The following is a 17,628-nucleotide window of genomic DNA, read 5'->3' on the forward strand; positions in this document are numbered from 1 at the left end:
ACCAACTTAATACCATTGTTATTAAGTCTAATCTGCTTTAGCCTTTTACAGATATTAGTCATAATCTTATTATTTTACATCCCATTGTTGCTATGGAAGCACGCCGTACCTATAAGGTCAATTATACACTAAGGTAAAATAAAAACAAATAATAATAAACAAATAAAATAATAAAATAAATAAATAAATCTTACTTTGAACAGCAGAGTGAAATCATTATGATGCTACTAAAACCCATTTTATACTTAAAATTTTTAAAGTAACTATTTAACATAGCATTCAGTAAAAATCACAGCACTCACAAATGATTTTTCAAGCATCTTTATCAATATCTATAGCAATAAATTATTTCTAAACATACTTCTTTCACGATGACTTTTCCAGGATGTTTATCTGTGAATGAGAAGATGACAAAGAACCTGATTGTGATACTCTCATAGACGAATAATAATGAAGAATAATAATGTAATATTAATGCAATCTTACACATTTAATGAATATGTGTGTGTGTGTGTGTGTGTGTGTGTGTGTGTGTGTGTGTGTGTGTGTGTGTGTGTGTGTGTGTGTGTGTGTGTGTGTGTGTGTGTGTGTGTGTGTGTGTTTCCTTTTACCTGTCTTTTCAGTTTCCTCTGCCTGCAGGAGCTGAAGCAGGAGAGCAAATTTGTTTAACTGTTGAGGGCTTAGCTCTCGTGGATCTATCCCAGATTTCTCCAACACTGTGGACAGCTGCACTACAGAATCATCTACATTGAACACACACACCACACACACACACACACACACACACACACACACACACACACACACACACACACACACACACACACACACACACACGTAAAGCATTATAAACACACATTATACACTACGCAAGCTCAGAACCCATGACTGAATTCTTGCTGTGATTAAGGGTTGTACAAAAATTTCACATCCTAGAAAAACACTACATCTTAGAAACTCCCCCCAAATTGCAACCAATTCCCCTTTCATGTATTTTCTGTCATGCAAACAGAAATGCTTCTATACATTTTAGATGTATATAAAAAAAAAAAAACACTGGAAATAATACAGACAAGATTTAACTATTTAAAAGGGTGTTCCACCTATGATCCAGACTATACAAAAATACATACAAATATAGTCAAATAAGAAAAGAGACAGATCTAGCCTCATTTTTGCCGCTTAACGAGTGTGCACACGTAAGATCGGCACTCACCATTCAGCCCTGGTGGAGAGGTGTAGTCCTGTAGAACCTTTTTGTTGGTCCGCTGGCGTGAGCTGGGTCGCTCCGGCAGGGTGTAGTCCTCTCCATAATCTAGTGGGAAGTCCAAGTCCTCATAATAAGGGGCAGCAGGGAGGCCTGCTGCCCCCCGATGGTGAAAAGAAGGCTGTGCAGAGGATAGGTAGAGCGACACGACTTCCTCTAAAAGCTGCCGGTCTCTGTCTCGCTGGTGCTGCTGTGAGCCGGAGCGAGATGAGGGGCGCTGGTAGCCTGCGCCAGCATGAGGGTGCAGAGAGTGTGACATGTCATCCTGTTACATAGCAAACACAGACAGTTAGTGTAATGCAGTCTGGATCTGAGCCCTTATGTAAAAATAAAGTGCATAGTATGGAACTAATTCATAATAACAATAGTAAGAACAACAACAACCATAATAATAATAATAATAATATTAATAATAATAATAATTATTATTATTATAATAAACAATGACATTAGTTATATAGATCTCATATTAATACACATACACCCACATTAATAGATGTACCTGCAGATATGTGTATGGGTCTAAAGGTAAGGCTTGCATACGAAGTGATGAGGACTGGCGAGGATCTAAAATCATATAATCCAAATAATTCTGGGCAACGTTGGGTTCAGACTTCAAGCTCAAATGGGTCTTTTTAGAAGCAGACTGTGGAGACCTGAACAGGAAACACAAACAAAGATTCACACAAAACAAACATCGAAAGTCGACAGAATAAGAATTTAATTCAATAGTACAATATGCTTTACAAAATAAATATTGTATTAGAACTGTAACTGAATCTGAATAGTAAATAGGTATATATAAGAGGAGAACTCTAATTTTTTAAGCTTACCAGAAAGATTAATGGGTAGAAACTATTTTAAAGGTATGTACTAGAACTGGGACTGGAACGGAACTGGGATTGCATCAACAAAGTCACACTAGGATTTGTGTGTGTGCAGTGATGTGAAGCTTACAGCACAAATTTTGTTTATGTATTCATCCTTAGTAGCTGCCGAGTCAGGGCTGCAGTGGTTCAATTGAGACTACTAGTGTATTTAATAACTTCACAAGCCCTGCACATATCTTATTGAACTTAAGTTCTGGTTTAGACCCGGTTTACATCTGAATACTAGTGGATAATCAAAGTGGTTAAACAGATGCATAGACAGGCATCATAATAAATCCCTAGTGTTAAAGTATTAACCCCATGCAGTATTATTATTACATGTAAAGATATTTATATGGTATTCTACTTTTATGTAACCAAGCATGTCTAAAAAGTAAATACATGTATACATATATATATATATCGTGAAACTGAACAAACTCCAATTAAGCTTAAAGAAATTTATTGTGGGAATTTTAAATGAAGACAAGCTAACAAGCAATCAATACAAATATAACGTGAAGAATGCCAAGAGTGTTCATGACTCACTGCGCTGTCTGAGAGGTCTGTACTCGAGCATGAGGAATCCGGCTCAGCTCCTTTGCTATTATGTGCTGGGTGATATCATCCTGCCAGGAGAATCCTGTCATGCAAAACACAACAAGGAGTGTCAAACAATAATTATGCAATTTTCCTTCTTCAAATAAGAGAAAAAAATTTTTTATAAGCAATTCAAGCAACTACAATTACACTTCATGTTTGATTTATATATATATATATATATATATATTATGTGGGGGTGTATCAACACTTTAAAGCCAATTCAATTGTGAAAGGATTTGTTGTGTGGGTTATGAGTAATAACACACGAGTCCATTGTGGATTGTGCACCTTGCATCATGAGCTGCTTGAGGACTTCCTGCAGCCTTTGCAGCACAGGAACAGACACTTGATATCGAACTTCTTCATGCCGGGATTTCTGACACTGACCAAACAACTTGTCTGAAACACACAACAGAAACAAACATTAACATACACACACACACAAACACACACACACACACACAAACACACACACACACACACACACACACACACACACACACACACACACACACACACACCCCATACATACGTGCACATATAAGCAAATATGATCCTAAAAGTAATTTTAATTTGAAAAAATCAACTATTTTTTCCATAAAGTTCCTTTACTACTATCACTAATCTGAAGAATTAACTAATATTTGCATTATTTGTTTCATCTTAGTTTAGCATTGCTTTCTTTACAGTGAAAAAATAATGTAAAGATGTTTATAAGAATAAATACTGTGAATAATATTTTTAAATCTTAGTTATTTTATCAGATTTGTAAAGAAACGGCACACAAGACGATTCAGACGATTGTTATGTACATAATCCAGTAATGTTCTATCATTTAACTTATCATATTAAGTTAGAATTTTGTGTTTTTTGTGTTTTATTTGCAATACTGGATTTCAAATACAACACCACAGATTGTAAAAAAAAATATATACCTTGCCTGAAAAGAAATTAGTAAAAATAAAAATCATGTCAATGTGAATGTGTAAAATTGCCCTTAAGACTTCTAAAGAGAAAAAGTGAGTTTGGAGTAAATCGTTTCATATATGAAGAAAAAATGTAATCAAATTATTTTTTTCCTAATAAAAGGAACACATAATACATATAATTTATTCATATACAAAAGTTCTAGGATACATACTTCTTAGCACACACACAATCACGCACCCCCCCTCCTCTCTCTCTTTCTCTCTCTTTCTCTCTTACTGACTCGTCTATGACTGAAACATGTAAAAAAAGACCCAGGCAGAGCGAGCGAGCTCTTGGTCTAAACTCAGCCGTGTTTCTCTGTCCAAGCTGACATGAGTCACTGCTATTTATAAGGCGGAGGATAGAGAGAGAGAGGAGCCCTATATAGGGGGGAAATGGATCACTTACCAGCAGATGCAGAAATATAAGTCATTTTTAGACAGAGGCCAGCTGTTTAAGTTATGATACATTAACCCTACAGACAAAAACTAAGTGTTTGTGTAAATTTTAGTTAATTAAGTAATTTACTACAGAGCCAAGGAATCAAGCTGAGAATATACTTTCAATATTTCCTCGATAATAACAAGCTTTTATAAACCACACCGAGCTCACACTCCTGAGAATGTCTTAAATACTCATTTTATCATCTTTATCAGATTTAATTTATGCATCCCGTGCTACACGATATTAAAGCACAGACATCACAAACAACAGCAACCACAACAAGACTACCCACTGTTTTTCTTAATTATCATAAAATGCTATGGTGATAAGAGCAGAGATTTCAGCTCCCACAGCTATTAAATGTCTAATGGAGAGCATAATGGAGGGAATGCTATTTAGAAAAAAAATATACAGAGTTTCGAGGTTTCTGCAGTGTAAGCTGTACGTATGGAAAAAAAAGCAAAAAAAAAAAGCTGGAGAAAAGGAATTAAATGAGAGAGAGGGAACAGAGGAAATAAAAAGCACCAATAAAACAGCACATGGTGCTTTGTGGTGACACTTGTCTCTCTGAGGTGTGTCTATGTGTGTTTGTGTGTGTGTTCATGGTTGGTTCTTTTGTGCATATGTAATGTGACTATGTCTAGAGCACCTGCTTCTCTGCATATGTGTGTGTGTGTGTGTGTGTGTGTGTGTGTGTGTGTGTGTGTGTGTGTGTGTGTGTGTGTCTGTGTGTGTGTGTGTGTGTGTGTGTGTGTGTGTGTGTGTGTGTGTGTGTGTGTGTGTGTGTGTGTTGTGTGTGTGTGTGTGTGTGTGTGTGTTTAGACTAAAAACCAAATGACTTTTGTGAGTTCACATGACAATGTTTTACAGTCACTTTTTTTTACAATTATACTTTATTTGAGCATCACTTAAATATGGCTGCTCCTTTTTTAGTTTTCAGAACAGGTGTGTATGTGTGTGTGTGTGTGTGTGTGTGTGTGTGTGTGTGTGTGTGTGTGTGTGTGTGTGTGTGTGTGTGTGTGTGTGTGTCTGTGTGTGTGTGTGTGTGTGTGTGTGTGTGTCTGTCTGTATACAACTGCTCTTCACCCACATGCAGAACATAATGTAGCTGTACACACTCAAAGTACACTCACTATAGTTACAAGATGAAGTTTTTAAAATACAATTGCAGAGCAGCAGTAGTTTTGCACACGTACGTGAGTGTGTCTATTTTCTCTGAGAGCAGAAATGGAGAGCCTGTGCGTAAGCAAAGGCTAGTGACTCATCAGTGATTGTGGAGGCGTGCACCTAGTTGCAATGGGCTTGATGATGTCAGGGTTGCCATGGAGATGAAGGGCAGGGGGAGGGGGGTAGAGAGAAAGGAGGGGTTTGGAGAGGAGAAAAAAGATGAGATAGAGAAAGAGACAGAAGGGGAAACTGATAGACAAACAGAAAATAGGGGAGTGAGTAAAAGGCAGAGGGCGACTAGTGATTAACGTGATGCAATGAAATGTAGCTGCTAGGAGTCGAGGAAATATATAAAAAGGACAAAATGTGTAATATAGCAAAGCTTTGCAATGAATTGTAAATATTACTCTTCTAATAAAAATATATGAATTGTTTAATATGAGCAGCAATGCAGCCAGTCAATATTATAAAAAACAGATTAAATCCATTCTCGGAATATTGTATACTGTAGTGACTTGCTGTATTCACAGTACCATTATTATATAATTATTGTATTTCCCCACCCAACTACTTACAGACCAATCCAGTACCCACAATTATTGGCACAGTCCTCCTTACATCATCACTAGAGGCTCATGTATCACATCCATTCATTGAAAATGTGCACAAAGACTCAAGCAGACACATCCACACACAGACAGACAGACCGACACACACACACACACACACACACACACACACACACACACACACACACACAAATGTAAAGCATTACAAACACACACAATAAACTACACACACTTAGAACCCATGTTCAAACATGTGCATATATCTCTGTGTGCATTACATATGTACATTTCAAGGTATGTATGTTTATGTGTGAAGTAACCAGATATAGCAGAAGGTAACAACATTTATGGACAGTTTGTGATGGAGTACAATGAACAACATCATGAAGTTGCGTTCTGATACACTTACCATCAGAGCAGAACTGCTCTCTGAAGCACAGTCGCTTCTCAAACAGGCAGCCTTAGAGGGACAGCGAGAGAAAGAAAGAGTATTAGTGTGTGTTTGTGTGTGTGTGTGAGAGAGAGAGAGAGAGAGAGAGAGAGAGAGAGAGAGAGAGAGAGAGAGAGAGAGAGAGAGAGAGAGAGAGAGAGAGAGAGAGAAGAGTGTATGGTAGGGTAAGTATTAGCACACTTAAGGAATAGTTAAAGTAGTAGCAATAATAATAATAATAACAATAATAATAATAATAATAATAATAATAATAATAATAATAATAATAATAATAATAATAATTATTATTATTATTATAAAAATAATAAGAATAATTACTTAAACTTGCTGTGCATCACTGCAATCCCCATCAACAGATTTATTATCTACTAGCTGAAAGTACCCGTTCTTCGCTACGGAAGGCAGAACGCTAAGCAATATGGCAATAAGCAGTAAGCACTGAGCAGGACTGGATGATCAGAGATCAGAACGTAACGTCAACAAATAACGTACTACCCCTTTGTAGTACGGATACAGGGCAAACTACTTTGAAAATATTTTTTATCGTGCATCTAACATCTAATAGGAAACAATTTACTAAGTTTCATTAGGATCTGTACTGTTATTTCAAAGAATTTACAGTGCGTGAGAAATCGCGTTTTTCGCGAGTTAGCCGCGATCCAGGCCGAATTTTTTAAAGCTGTTTCTTAGTGAGCACCTAAGACCCAAGAGGAAGGTATGTATGCCAATTTGAGACCCAGAGTGCTGTGAAGTTTTATAACCACATAAGGTTTCTCTAAATACTGTTCCAAGTTTTGAGAAAATAAAAAATGCGACCTAAATTTAAAAATCTTCAAACTTTGGCACACTTAAAAATTCTGTGAATGGGAACCAGACGTGTTTCTCTTTCTATACAGTACATTTTTTTAAACCAATATGCTGATCTATTTGGCATTGTACATTTGATTTTAAGTATACAGTTTAAATTGATTAGAGTAAAAGTTAATGCATTTGAATGCAAATAAAAACATTTCAGAGCAACACAACAAAATGAAGAAGTATAGTTATATTTTTACGGCCCACTCGTGTATATAGTGCAGTCCAAAAACAACAAAAAGCACTACTGAAAAGGCTTCTGCTTTACATTATTTTCTAATGTATTTTTAATTATATTACAATAGAATGTTTGAAAGATTTTAAAGTTTCACAAAATTTGATTCAGCCACTTTTTAACTTTAATGACAGAGTGCACTTGACTTGGTATAGACTCTTCAAGTTTGTGCAAAACCTTACAATCCAATTTAGATCAAATCCATCATTAGGCTGCAATTGCTTTACCCAGAATCTAAAATATTGGATTTTAAAGATATTAAACATTTACTTAATTGTTATAAATATATCTAAACTGTAAAACTGTTTGTTTTTTAATACAAAATAAATTAATGTGAGAGTGTGTGTGTGTGTGTGTGTGTGTGTGTGTGTGTGTGTGTGTGTGTGTGTGTGTGTGTGTGTGTGTGTGTGTGTGTAGCTGGACTCTGATTTGAGCTGACCTCTCCCCTACTCCCACGTTCAGCTCTGCATCAGTGAGCAGTAAACAGCCTTAGCTGAAATCTGTCTCTGCCTGTCTATCTATGACTCTGAGTCTGTCTGCTTCACAGTCAGTCTGCAGCCATGGCTTCTCAGCAACTGCTAAAATACATTACACTCTAATAAAAATCAGCATTCAGATACACAGTGTTCCAGAAAAGCAGCTGATGACCTGGATCTTTGTGCATGCTCACAAGGCCAAGGCTTTTAAGTCTGTACAGGACACAGCTGATCAAACACAGAGACTGCTCAGATGCCAGTCAGCTACTGACCACTCTATCGTCTCACTGTGTGCGTGTATGCATATGGGAATAATCTGAAATGGCTAAAAGTGCTCCTGACAAGTGCATGGAGCTTGACAAGCACAGATAAAAACCTGCAATGATACCACAGGGTACAAGAAAAACCAGAAGTGGCCCAATTGCCATTGGGGAAAAAAGGCAGAAGCTGGATCAGACCAAAATGTTGACAGTATTAAAGATGTTAATTCTGTCAGTGCATCAGCTCCATTCCAGCACAGGGAATGAACAGATATGGCAGTTATGTTTCACCAGCCCCTGTGATCATATCCCATTTGAATTAATCATGGCAAATATAAATAGGATAAGATGGGACTTGTCAATCTCCCCCCCTGTCGACTTCCCTAACAGGTGGTGATCTGGGCCATATAACCAAATGAGCGATTCAGGAGAAAGGGAGAGGGAGAGAAAGAGAGAAAGAGAGAGAAAAAAGAGAGAGAAAGAGAGAGAGAGAGAGAGAGAGAGAGAGAGAGAGAGAGAGAGAGAGAGAGAGAGAGAGAGAGAGAGAGAGAGAATGTTATCGCATCTCTGAATATGACAGTGACAGCTTCCCACTCACACATGGATCCATTTTTCTCCATCATACCAAAGTCATTCATCAAAAAAACCAACAAAAAACACTATAAAATACAACTTGCATAATAAATAAAGAAAAAGAACAGGCCAGGTTTCAGCCTAAATTACAGATCTGCATGCATTAGTAGACCTGTGATTGTGTAGAAATTAGAAAGAGAGTGTGATTGGTCTCCATGCACTCAGTGAGTCATTGCTGCACAGGAAACACAGCAAAGAAAAAAAATAGAAGAGAAAAAGAGAGTTAAACAGGTATAGTGATCTCACCTGGTGGTGTAAATGTGTGCTATTTTATTCACAACATATTTCTTTAATTGATCATGAATGATAACAAACTGTTAAATATGTCAAATACTATGATGATTTATTATCTTAAAATAAATGAAGACAAATATTCTGTAAGGAAACAATAACATAGTGAGACGAGGTGGCAAATAAGGATTACGTAAATCAATTTAAACAGAAGCATCAATTATTTTAGTTTATGCTGGCATAAATCTGCCACCACTTTACAGTAGGATGCATAAGAGGAAACGTTCTCCTCACACTACAGTGATCAGGTGTGTTGTGAGTCACGGTGGTCAGAGCACTAAGAGAGGAACAGCCTTGAGGAGAGGAGCAGGCTGTAATGTGACCGCTGTCCGTGGTGCTGAAAGCATTTAGCCTTGAAACAGCCCTCAGCTTTCCACCAGTTGCTCAATAAGATGGACGGAAATTACGGAAATTATAACATCTTTATGAGCCCGAGTGCGTCAGGGTTTGTTTTCTGGATAAACACACGTCAGGTTTGATGTAACGAGGAAAATCTGAAACGTACCAGAAGCGCATCCTCGCTTTGGCGCGTTCTTGTTTCCCATGTTATTATGGCTGTTTTAGAGAACTGTGCATATAACGTAGATGGACAGGAAATGTGTAATAAATATAATTGCAACCAGAAGTGTCTTTAGCTCGTCTCATCTTTGCAGTCACAATTATACAACGCACGTTTGCATCTCGAAGCATATTTTTTCCCTCCCTACAGCCCACTCCCCTTCTTGCCTCGCCTGCAGATATCTACTCACCGTATTTGCCTGCCGTGACAAGCTGGTAAAGCACGGTCATTCCCAACAGGGCGCTCCATAAACGCGGACGCATCGTCGCAGAACGATCCATCAGAGCGCAATTTGGAGACCGCCGGTTTTAATTCCGCATTTTGGTTCTGGGGTCGCTGGAACAGTAGGCACGGCTCAGGAGCCAGTCAGTCAGGTTAATGGTAAACTGAGCGTGATTTGGTTTGGCAGTAAAACAGACTCTAAAACACACATACACGAACGGAAATTTTGGAGAAAGCGTGGAATGTGCGGCGCGGATCGGGATCAGGATCGGGAGTCGTGAGCCAGGCTGAGTTCTCCCTCCCTCCTGCTGCTGTGGCGGAAACCCGCAGTGACGTCACCAACAGCCCGGAAAGGGGGGCAAGGGGCTGGCATTAAGGTCTTCCATAGAGTCTCTGACAAACATCCATCTGGGCGCCATGGGTTCCCAGACAGAGATTAACAAAGCGCAAATATTTGACGCATTCTTTTATGTACACTCCAGTGCAGAAACAAATTGCACAAACCCGAAAATAAAATACAAATATTAAACTTTTAATCGTTCAAACAGCAAATAATAAGGAATAAAATGATAAAGAACTATTTAAATAGACATATACTCTCTTTTTCCCTGGTTCACATGTGACAAACAAAATGACTAATCGTTTAAAAAACATGCCAAAGATATTTTAAGAATATTTTTCTACACCCAGAGGACACGGGTTAGTCACATTCCTGTGTGAATTTTACATCAAATATTTGTTCAATTATCTTAAGTAAATTCCAGTTTACTTACTTTTCTCCCAAACAGTTCATTAGAAGTAAACAAGCAAATAGTGGCATAGGAGCTCTTATGTGTGCGTTTCTTTAATTCCTGCTCATCTTCTGACTCTTGGTTTGATTTTAAGTGCATTAAAAGCTTAACATTTTGCTATTTTAGGTTTGGCTGTTTTTTTATTAAGTGCACTTTGGGCTGTAGCAGGTTTTTGTGGCTGCTGTTTAGATTAAATGAGGCTGCTAAAGAAACAAAGACCCTCCTAAAAGTGATTATAGCCTTAGGTCGCCTTTACATTGATTTGATGCACACGTTAGTACATACATTAGCATATTTCTATTGAACAATTTTACCACAGACTTTAATATTTTCCATTATTATTTTTGCCATTATTTTTATAATTACTTTTTGTTAAACCTATATATAATATAGGTATACTTCCTTTGGAATATATATATATATATATATATATATATATATATATATATATATATATATATATATATATATATATATATATATATATATATATATATACACTGGCGATTAAAATTAGAGAACAATTTATAACTGCTCAACAGTTGAAGAAGTTTTTGTCCTGTCTATACCATGCTACACTTTTTCCACAAAATAACTAAGGCATTTAAAAAAAAAAAAAAACTTTATTTTGCAGAAAACACACTGATCAAAATTAGAGAACACTTTCAGATACCTCCCAGTTATTGGTGTTAATCTGGTACCTGGTGCTAATTTCCTTGATTATCTGTCAACCCCTATTTAACTAGCAGCCTAACTTCCAGTTTCACTGACTCTGCAAGATGGTGGGCCGTTCTAAAGTGACTGAAAGCCTCCGGCAGCAGGTTGTCCAGATGAAGGCCAAAGCGATGACCCTATCAGCCATAGCAAGACAAGTTGGTTGTTCCAAATCTGTGATTTCAAGAATATTGAATTTTTACAACATCACAAACTCATTTAAGTCTGCCAAGAAGGCTGGTCGTCCACGGAAGACAAATAAAAGAGAGGACAGGATACTGCGGAGGATCTCAATGGGCAATGGGCAATGTTTTCACACTGCAGCTGGAATTGCTCACCAGTTCAGCGCTGAACAGGGTAAGGATCTGTCTCGTCATACAGTGTCTCGACGTTTAAGAGCATTTGGACTGAAAGCCCACTCTGCAGTGACCAAACCTCTCATTAGCAGAAAGAATCAAAAGGCTAGACTAAGCTTTGCTGAGGAGCATGTTGTGTGGACAGAGGAGAACTGGTCCAAAGTTCACTTCAGTGATGAAAGCAAGTTTAATTTATTTGGGTCCGATGGCAAACATTATATTCGGCGACAAACTGGAGAAAGACTGAACCCAAAGTGTGTAAAGAAGTCAGTGAAAAGTGGAGGAGGAAGTGTCATGGTTTGGGGCATGTTTTCTGCAGCAGGAGTTGGGCCTCTTATGCAGCTACATGGCAGAGTGAATGCAAATGTGTATCAGAACCTTCTTCAACAACATATGGTTCCTTCCATACGTTCATCCCCCAATCACCCTGCAGTGTTCATGCAGGACAACGCTCCATGTCACACAGCAAAACATGTAAAGCAGTTCCTTGAAACTGAAAACATTAAAATAATGACATGGCCTGCCTAGAGTCCTGATCTCAACCCTAGATAACCTCTGGAAAATCCTTGGTGACAAAGTTATGGCCAAGAAACCCACTACAGTCACAGAACTGTGGAGGAGACTGGAAGAAGAGTGGACCAAAATCACACCAGAGCAGTGTAAGAGACTAGTGCTGTCCTGTAGCCGCAGATGTGCTGAAGTCATTCAGAGCAGAGGCCTGTACACTTCCTACTAATTGCTGACTGTTGTAACCTTCAGAAAATTTTGTTGTAATCTTTTTCCATGCCACAGTCATTGTTGTTCTCTAATTTTGATCAGTGTGCATTTTCTGCAAAATAATGTTTTTTTTTGGAAATGCCTTAGTTATTTTGTGGAAAAGGTGTTCTGGTAGCATGGTATAGACAAGACAAAAACTCCTTCAACTGTTAAACAGTGAAGATGACATTATTTTAGAATTCTTCAATTGTTTATAAATTGTTCTCTAATTTTGATCGCCAGTGTGTGTATATATATATATATATGTAGACCAGCTCTTGTTGGTTAAATATTTAATGTGTTTACATTTATTTGGAAATCATCACTTTGCTATTGTCTTATAATCTGAAAACAGCTTTCTGTTTCAGTTTTATTTTCAACTTTGCATGAGTAGTGGCGATTTACAAACTGTTTCCATCTATCAGCTGGTCACGTTGGTCATTTAGCCATAACATGCACTGTTTGTGTTTTGTAAGTTAATAGACTAAAGTTTTCAAGCTTACTAAGGATTTTAAACCTTCTACAAACAATTTAATCTTGTTACATTTGTGTGTGTGTGTGTGTGTGTGTGTGTGTGTGTGTGTGTGTGTGTGTGTGTGTGTGTGTGTGTATGTGTAAAACATTTCAAATTTTATATATTACTTTGCCAGTGAGATAATGGTGATGCTTTCAGACAACTAGTCAATCTATATTACAATTTCTGAGCATGATCAGGCACATTTCACACAGCACAGTATTCAAACCATGTACATTAAAACATTTTATTATATTTTTAAAATAGGTTCTAAAATAACAGAGCTCACTGTGGAATGGGGATTTTTGTTATTAATGCCTTAATGTCTATTTCATGATCTTCACCAATACAGCATTAAAACTTCCTTTCTTTTTAAATATGCGGTACATAAAATCTGGCCTCCAGCTGTGGAACAGTATGTAAATTTTTCCACTGGAGGTCACACACACACACACACACACACACACACACACACACACACACACACACACACACACACGTACGATAAAAGCTCACTTCAGCTTTTACCTAGTTAAAATCAGAATGTTTAGGGATTAATATATTTTTTTTTACACATTGCTTAATAAGATATCATCATTAACCAAATTATCCATAAAATATCTCCATCATACCTCAAATTCAGTAAAATAAAAAGAATTAATTTTACTTATAGATATTATTGTGTTATTATGTTATTGTGTCAGTGTTTGTACCTATTATCCTAAAAAGATCCATTCACTATTAAAACACAACCCAAATGGCCGAAGTCACACTGCCTCCCTCTGTCCACATGTAGTCATTGCCTGATATGCACATAGTTATCGCTTGTGCTCTAATGACTAAAAAAAAATCACTGGAAAACACAATACACAATCAAGATCATTGTTCATGCACATTTACCAAACTGAAAAATCGAATCTTTGTGGCAAATGTATTTAATTATGAATATATTATGAAAGTATGTGATTCTTTATTTTAGTAGTTATCTTTCTGTTTAATGCAGCATTGACCACACAGGCTGGTGACACCTACTGTGTCTATCAGTCAATTAAAATTTATATTTCAAATCAGTGATCATCCATCTCTCTCTCTTGTTCATGTGACTTGACGTATTGTTGAAGTCTGTTTAGGTCGTTGCTAGGGCAGCTGCTGGTTGTATTTTTGAAAGCTGACCTGCTGCGGTGGCATCAACGCCTTACCCTAAACCCCCGCCTATGTTTGGAGTCACATATCATGGCATTTAGACCCAAGTGCCTCCTGGGAGCTGCTCTCTCACCTCCCCCTTACTGGCACATGCTGGTCAGGCCACACGCTGGTGATGGATTCATGCTGCAAGAAAGGATGAGCAAGTCATTACAAAAAAATGCATACATGTTACATATAAAACAGAAATCAGGTGCAAAGAGGTTGATGTAGAGTGCTGTTTACTGATTTAAAGTCTCATCACATTTTATGTTGCTACTATGAATTATTCAGTAATTAAAGGGAAAGTAGAAAATGGTGTATAGAGACAGAAGAGACACATAAATGGAAGTCTGGACTAACCAATGATTCATGCTTTTCATGGTTGTTGTTATTATTTTATTTATTGAATAAATTCTTAAATAAAAACAGGATTCCTGGGATTCACCACTTTTCATGTAAAATGTCAATTAAAACTTGAATGTGAATTGACACTCACCGAAATATTGTCCTTTATTACAGAGAAATTTCCCGACTGTGGGACGAATAAAGGTATATCTTATCTAATCTTATTAGAGTCTGGCTTTTTCAACATCATTTCTGCATTTCTGCTCCATCTCTGGTCTGTCAGGAGCCAGTCAAGAGACAATTAATCGTATCATATAAATGTAATAATAAAACTCTGATATTTGTATAGAAGGATGATTAGCCTCATTGCAGTTGATTATGGTGATTTAATATCATAGATAAACATTCAGAGGACATGTGGTCACTCCTGAGCAGAGCAGCCTTTTCTTTACATGAGCAGCCCACATGCCAGATCCTGTATTTGTGTTACCAAGCAACAGGAGGTGCTTGTGAAATCTGACCCCATGATAGATCATTTCTGACCTGTCATTCCTTTAACCAGTCATTGCTTTCTTCTATTACTTCCCTTAAGCCACAATGTGCAATGACTAAATGAAATATATTTATACTCAAGATGTGAAAACCAAATTCTTATGGTGGAAGTTTCTAGTTAACGTAAAATTAAATAATGACAAAAGCAAATCTCTGTGGAGGAAAAACTAGTCTCCAAATCTTATTTTGTCTATAAATGTATGTTCTTTGAACATTAGGAATACATGTTAAATAAATTAAGGGTATTTGAATACGAGATGTGCCATTTCTGTCTGCTGAGAAGCTTGCCTGTTTCTATGACACAGTTGCTATAAACATGGAAGCACATCACACAGTTCAGTTATTGCTCTGGCAGAGAGCCCAGGTTTTTCTGTGTTCCAAGTGCACTTGAGTAAATGATCACGCTAAGGGGTGACCTGAATGCAGCACACCATACTAGCGTTCACTCTAGCAACAAAAAATTATCCTTTTTTAAGTATATTAGAGATAGGAAGCAAACGAAAACGTCTCAGTGTTTATAATCATATATTATTATAGTCTATATCTCTATACATAGGCTACTTAATACTCAGTGTATAAAATAAATGACCTAAAGTGTGACATGCCTTGTGATTTAAGGGAAACGGTTATTATCTATAAAATGATTAAATATATAGCATGACATTATATTGCAGTTGTGAGAATATAGCTATTTGTTTTTGATAACAGATTACAGCATTCATAATGCCTTTTGGACCATTTAGATAATCACCAAGAACAAGCTCTACTTTCAAATAAAAAAAATGAAAAAGTGACACACTTGAAATAAAACTAAAATACAGTAATTATTGAGTTATTATTGAAATATTATTATTTATTAAGTTAAAGATTATAAATCTTTTTTAGTGAGTTGCCTTACACTTATTTTTTCCAGGCACACTCGCTATGTTTCTTAACTCAGATCAGGGGAACTCCTCTGTGTTTATTCCCATCGTGACACTTTCTAAAATTGCTACATCAATCTATTTCCCTTCTGCTGACCCACTTGGGCTGCTAGAATCCTCCAGAATGATACTACGTACTAAAACTGAACACAACTGAACATTAGTCAAACCTTTTCCTGTTTTCTCAGTAAACCTGGCACCTGGTATACATCATTTGTTTCTTAAGCCCTAAAAAGGCCACGCTGTTCTTGTCATTCTAGCTTTCTAACAGCTTCCCTAAAACAGAGCAAAAGCCATTAGATGAGGTGTTGTTTGAGTCACTTTGGGCTATCTTGACACCTGAGATGCAAAACAAATACCAAGCCCATGCACAGTACTGTGAGACACTAAGACTAAATCGAAATTTTTGATTTATTAAACTCAATAATTCTACCTAAGATGTTACTTGAGAACTTGAAATTAAAAAAAAATAAAATAAAATAAATAAATTAAATTTTGCAACACTTCTGCTTAATCTAGTGCTCATAATAATGTGTGCGGCTGGCCAGCACATAAAAAGGTTGTTTTTGGAAAAGCTGTAGCTAAAAACTTTGTAAAAATACAGCTTGTATAATGTTAGAGTGTAATAAAAAGCCAGTAGCATCATTGTTTAATAATTCAACCTGCATAATATTTAGTGGATGTTTGGGAAAAGAATTCAGCAAAATAATAATGTGCATATATTTATTGTTTCCATTTACTCTACATTCCAGTAATCCAATTTGCAGATATTTGATAGATTTATTTTGTTCTTGCCAGTGCTTTTTTTTTTTTCTTTAGAAAGAGATTAGTGTATGAAGTTGTCAGGTCTAACTTATGGACCTTAAGAAGAACATACAAGGGACAGTGTTCAGACTAAAAGCCTATTAATAGCAGTGACAGCAGCAGCTGTGGAGTAACACAGACCATTCAGCCAGGGGAACAGTATTGCAGACACGGGGGGGGGGAGGTGGGCATACCAAAGTGCTTACAGGATTCATGTCTGTTTTATTCAGAGTATAGTAATCTAAAGTGCTGAAAAAGAAGTGATATGAAGAACCTACATAGAATGCCAGGAAGAGGTAAGAAGAATTTGGCCAGGTGATATCTTGGGCCCTACTTCATTTTTGAAGCATTACATGTCTCCTCGATGTAACATTAGCCTTCAATGTTTTTGTGATATAAACAGTATAAAAAGCCTCATAAATAGAACTCATTATGGCCATCTTTCCAAAATGTATAGTTGATCCAATAACATTAATAGTGACAGTGACAGTGAGAGTAGTTTGCTCCACACATGTAGGAACCCAAAACCATACCCTATTAATTATTCATGAATTAATTACGACACTATAGACCTTATAGTAGACTGAATCAAGTGTAGTAATATATTTTTTTTGTTGTTCATCTGTTATGAGAAACAAGGCATCACTGCCAAACAAAAACCTAAATAAAGGGTTTATGTGATTCTGTTTTCTGTCTTCCCAAAGGCTGTCTCATGCCACTCCACCAAACATCCTCTCGCCCACATACTTCCTAATCAAGTGTGAATATCTGGCAACCCCGCATACATGGAAGTGTGTATGAATGCAGTAAAAAACATG

The 17,628-nt window shown here is 36.9% G+C and overlaps 1 protein-coding gene across 1 annotated transcript in view; it reads right to left on the reverse strand.

Moving 5' to 3' along the window:
- ptprna (protein tyrosine phosphatase receptor type Na) overlaps positions 1-10,432 on the reverse strand; it is a 24,726-nt gene extending 14,294 nt beyond the window's left edge. Inside the window, exons 1-8 of the mRNA XM_083538090.1 lie at positions 9,839-10,432; positions 6,298-6,348; positions 3,028-3,138; positions 2,686-2,779; positions 1,770-1,923; positions 1,217-1,532; positions 612-743; positions 362-393 (exon numbers count right to left, since the gene is read on the reverse strand). Coding sequence (XP_083394216.1) covers positions 362-393; positions 612-743; positions 1,217-1,532; positions 1,770-1,923; positions 2,686-2,779; positions 3,028-3,138; positions 6,298-6,348; positions 9,839-9,929 — 981 coding nt within the window. The 5' untranslated portion in view covers positions 9,930-10,432. The remainder of the gene's footprint in view (positions 1-361; positions 394-611; positions 744-1,216; positions 1,533-1,769; positions 1,924-2,685; positions 2,780-3,027; positions 3,139-6,297; positions 6,349-9,838) is intronic.
- Between the last annotated feature and the right edge of the window lie 7,196 nt (positions 10,433-17,628).

The sequence above is a fragment of the Silurus aristotelis genome, assembly GCF_946808225.1.
Source record: "Silurus aristotelis genome assembly, chromosome: 3".
NCBI lineage: Eukaryota > Metazoa > Chordata > Actinopteri > Siluriformes > Siluridae > Silurus > Silurus aristotelis.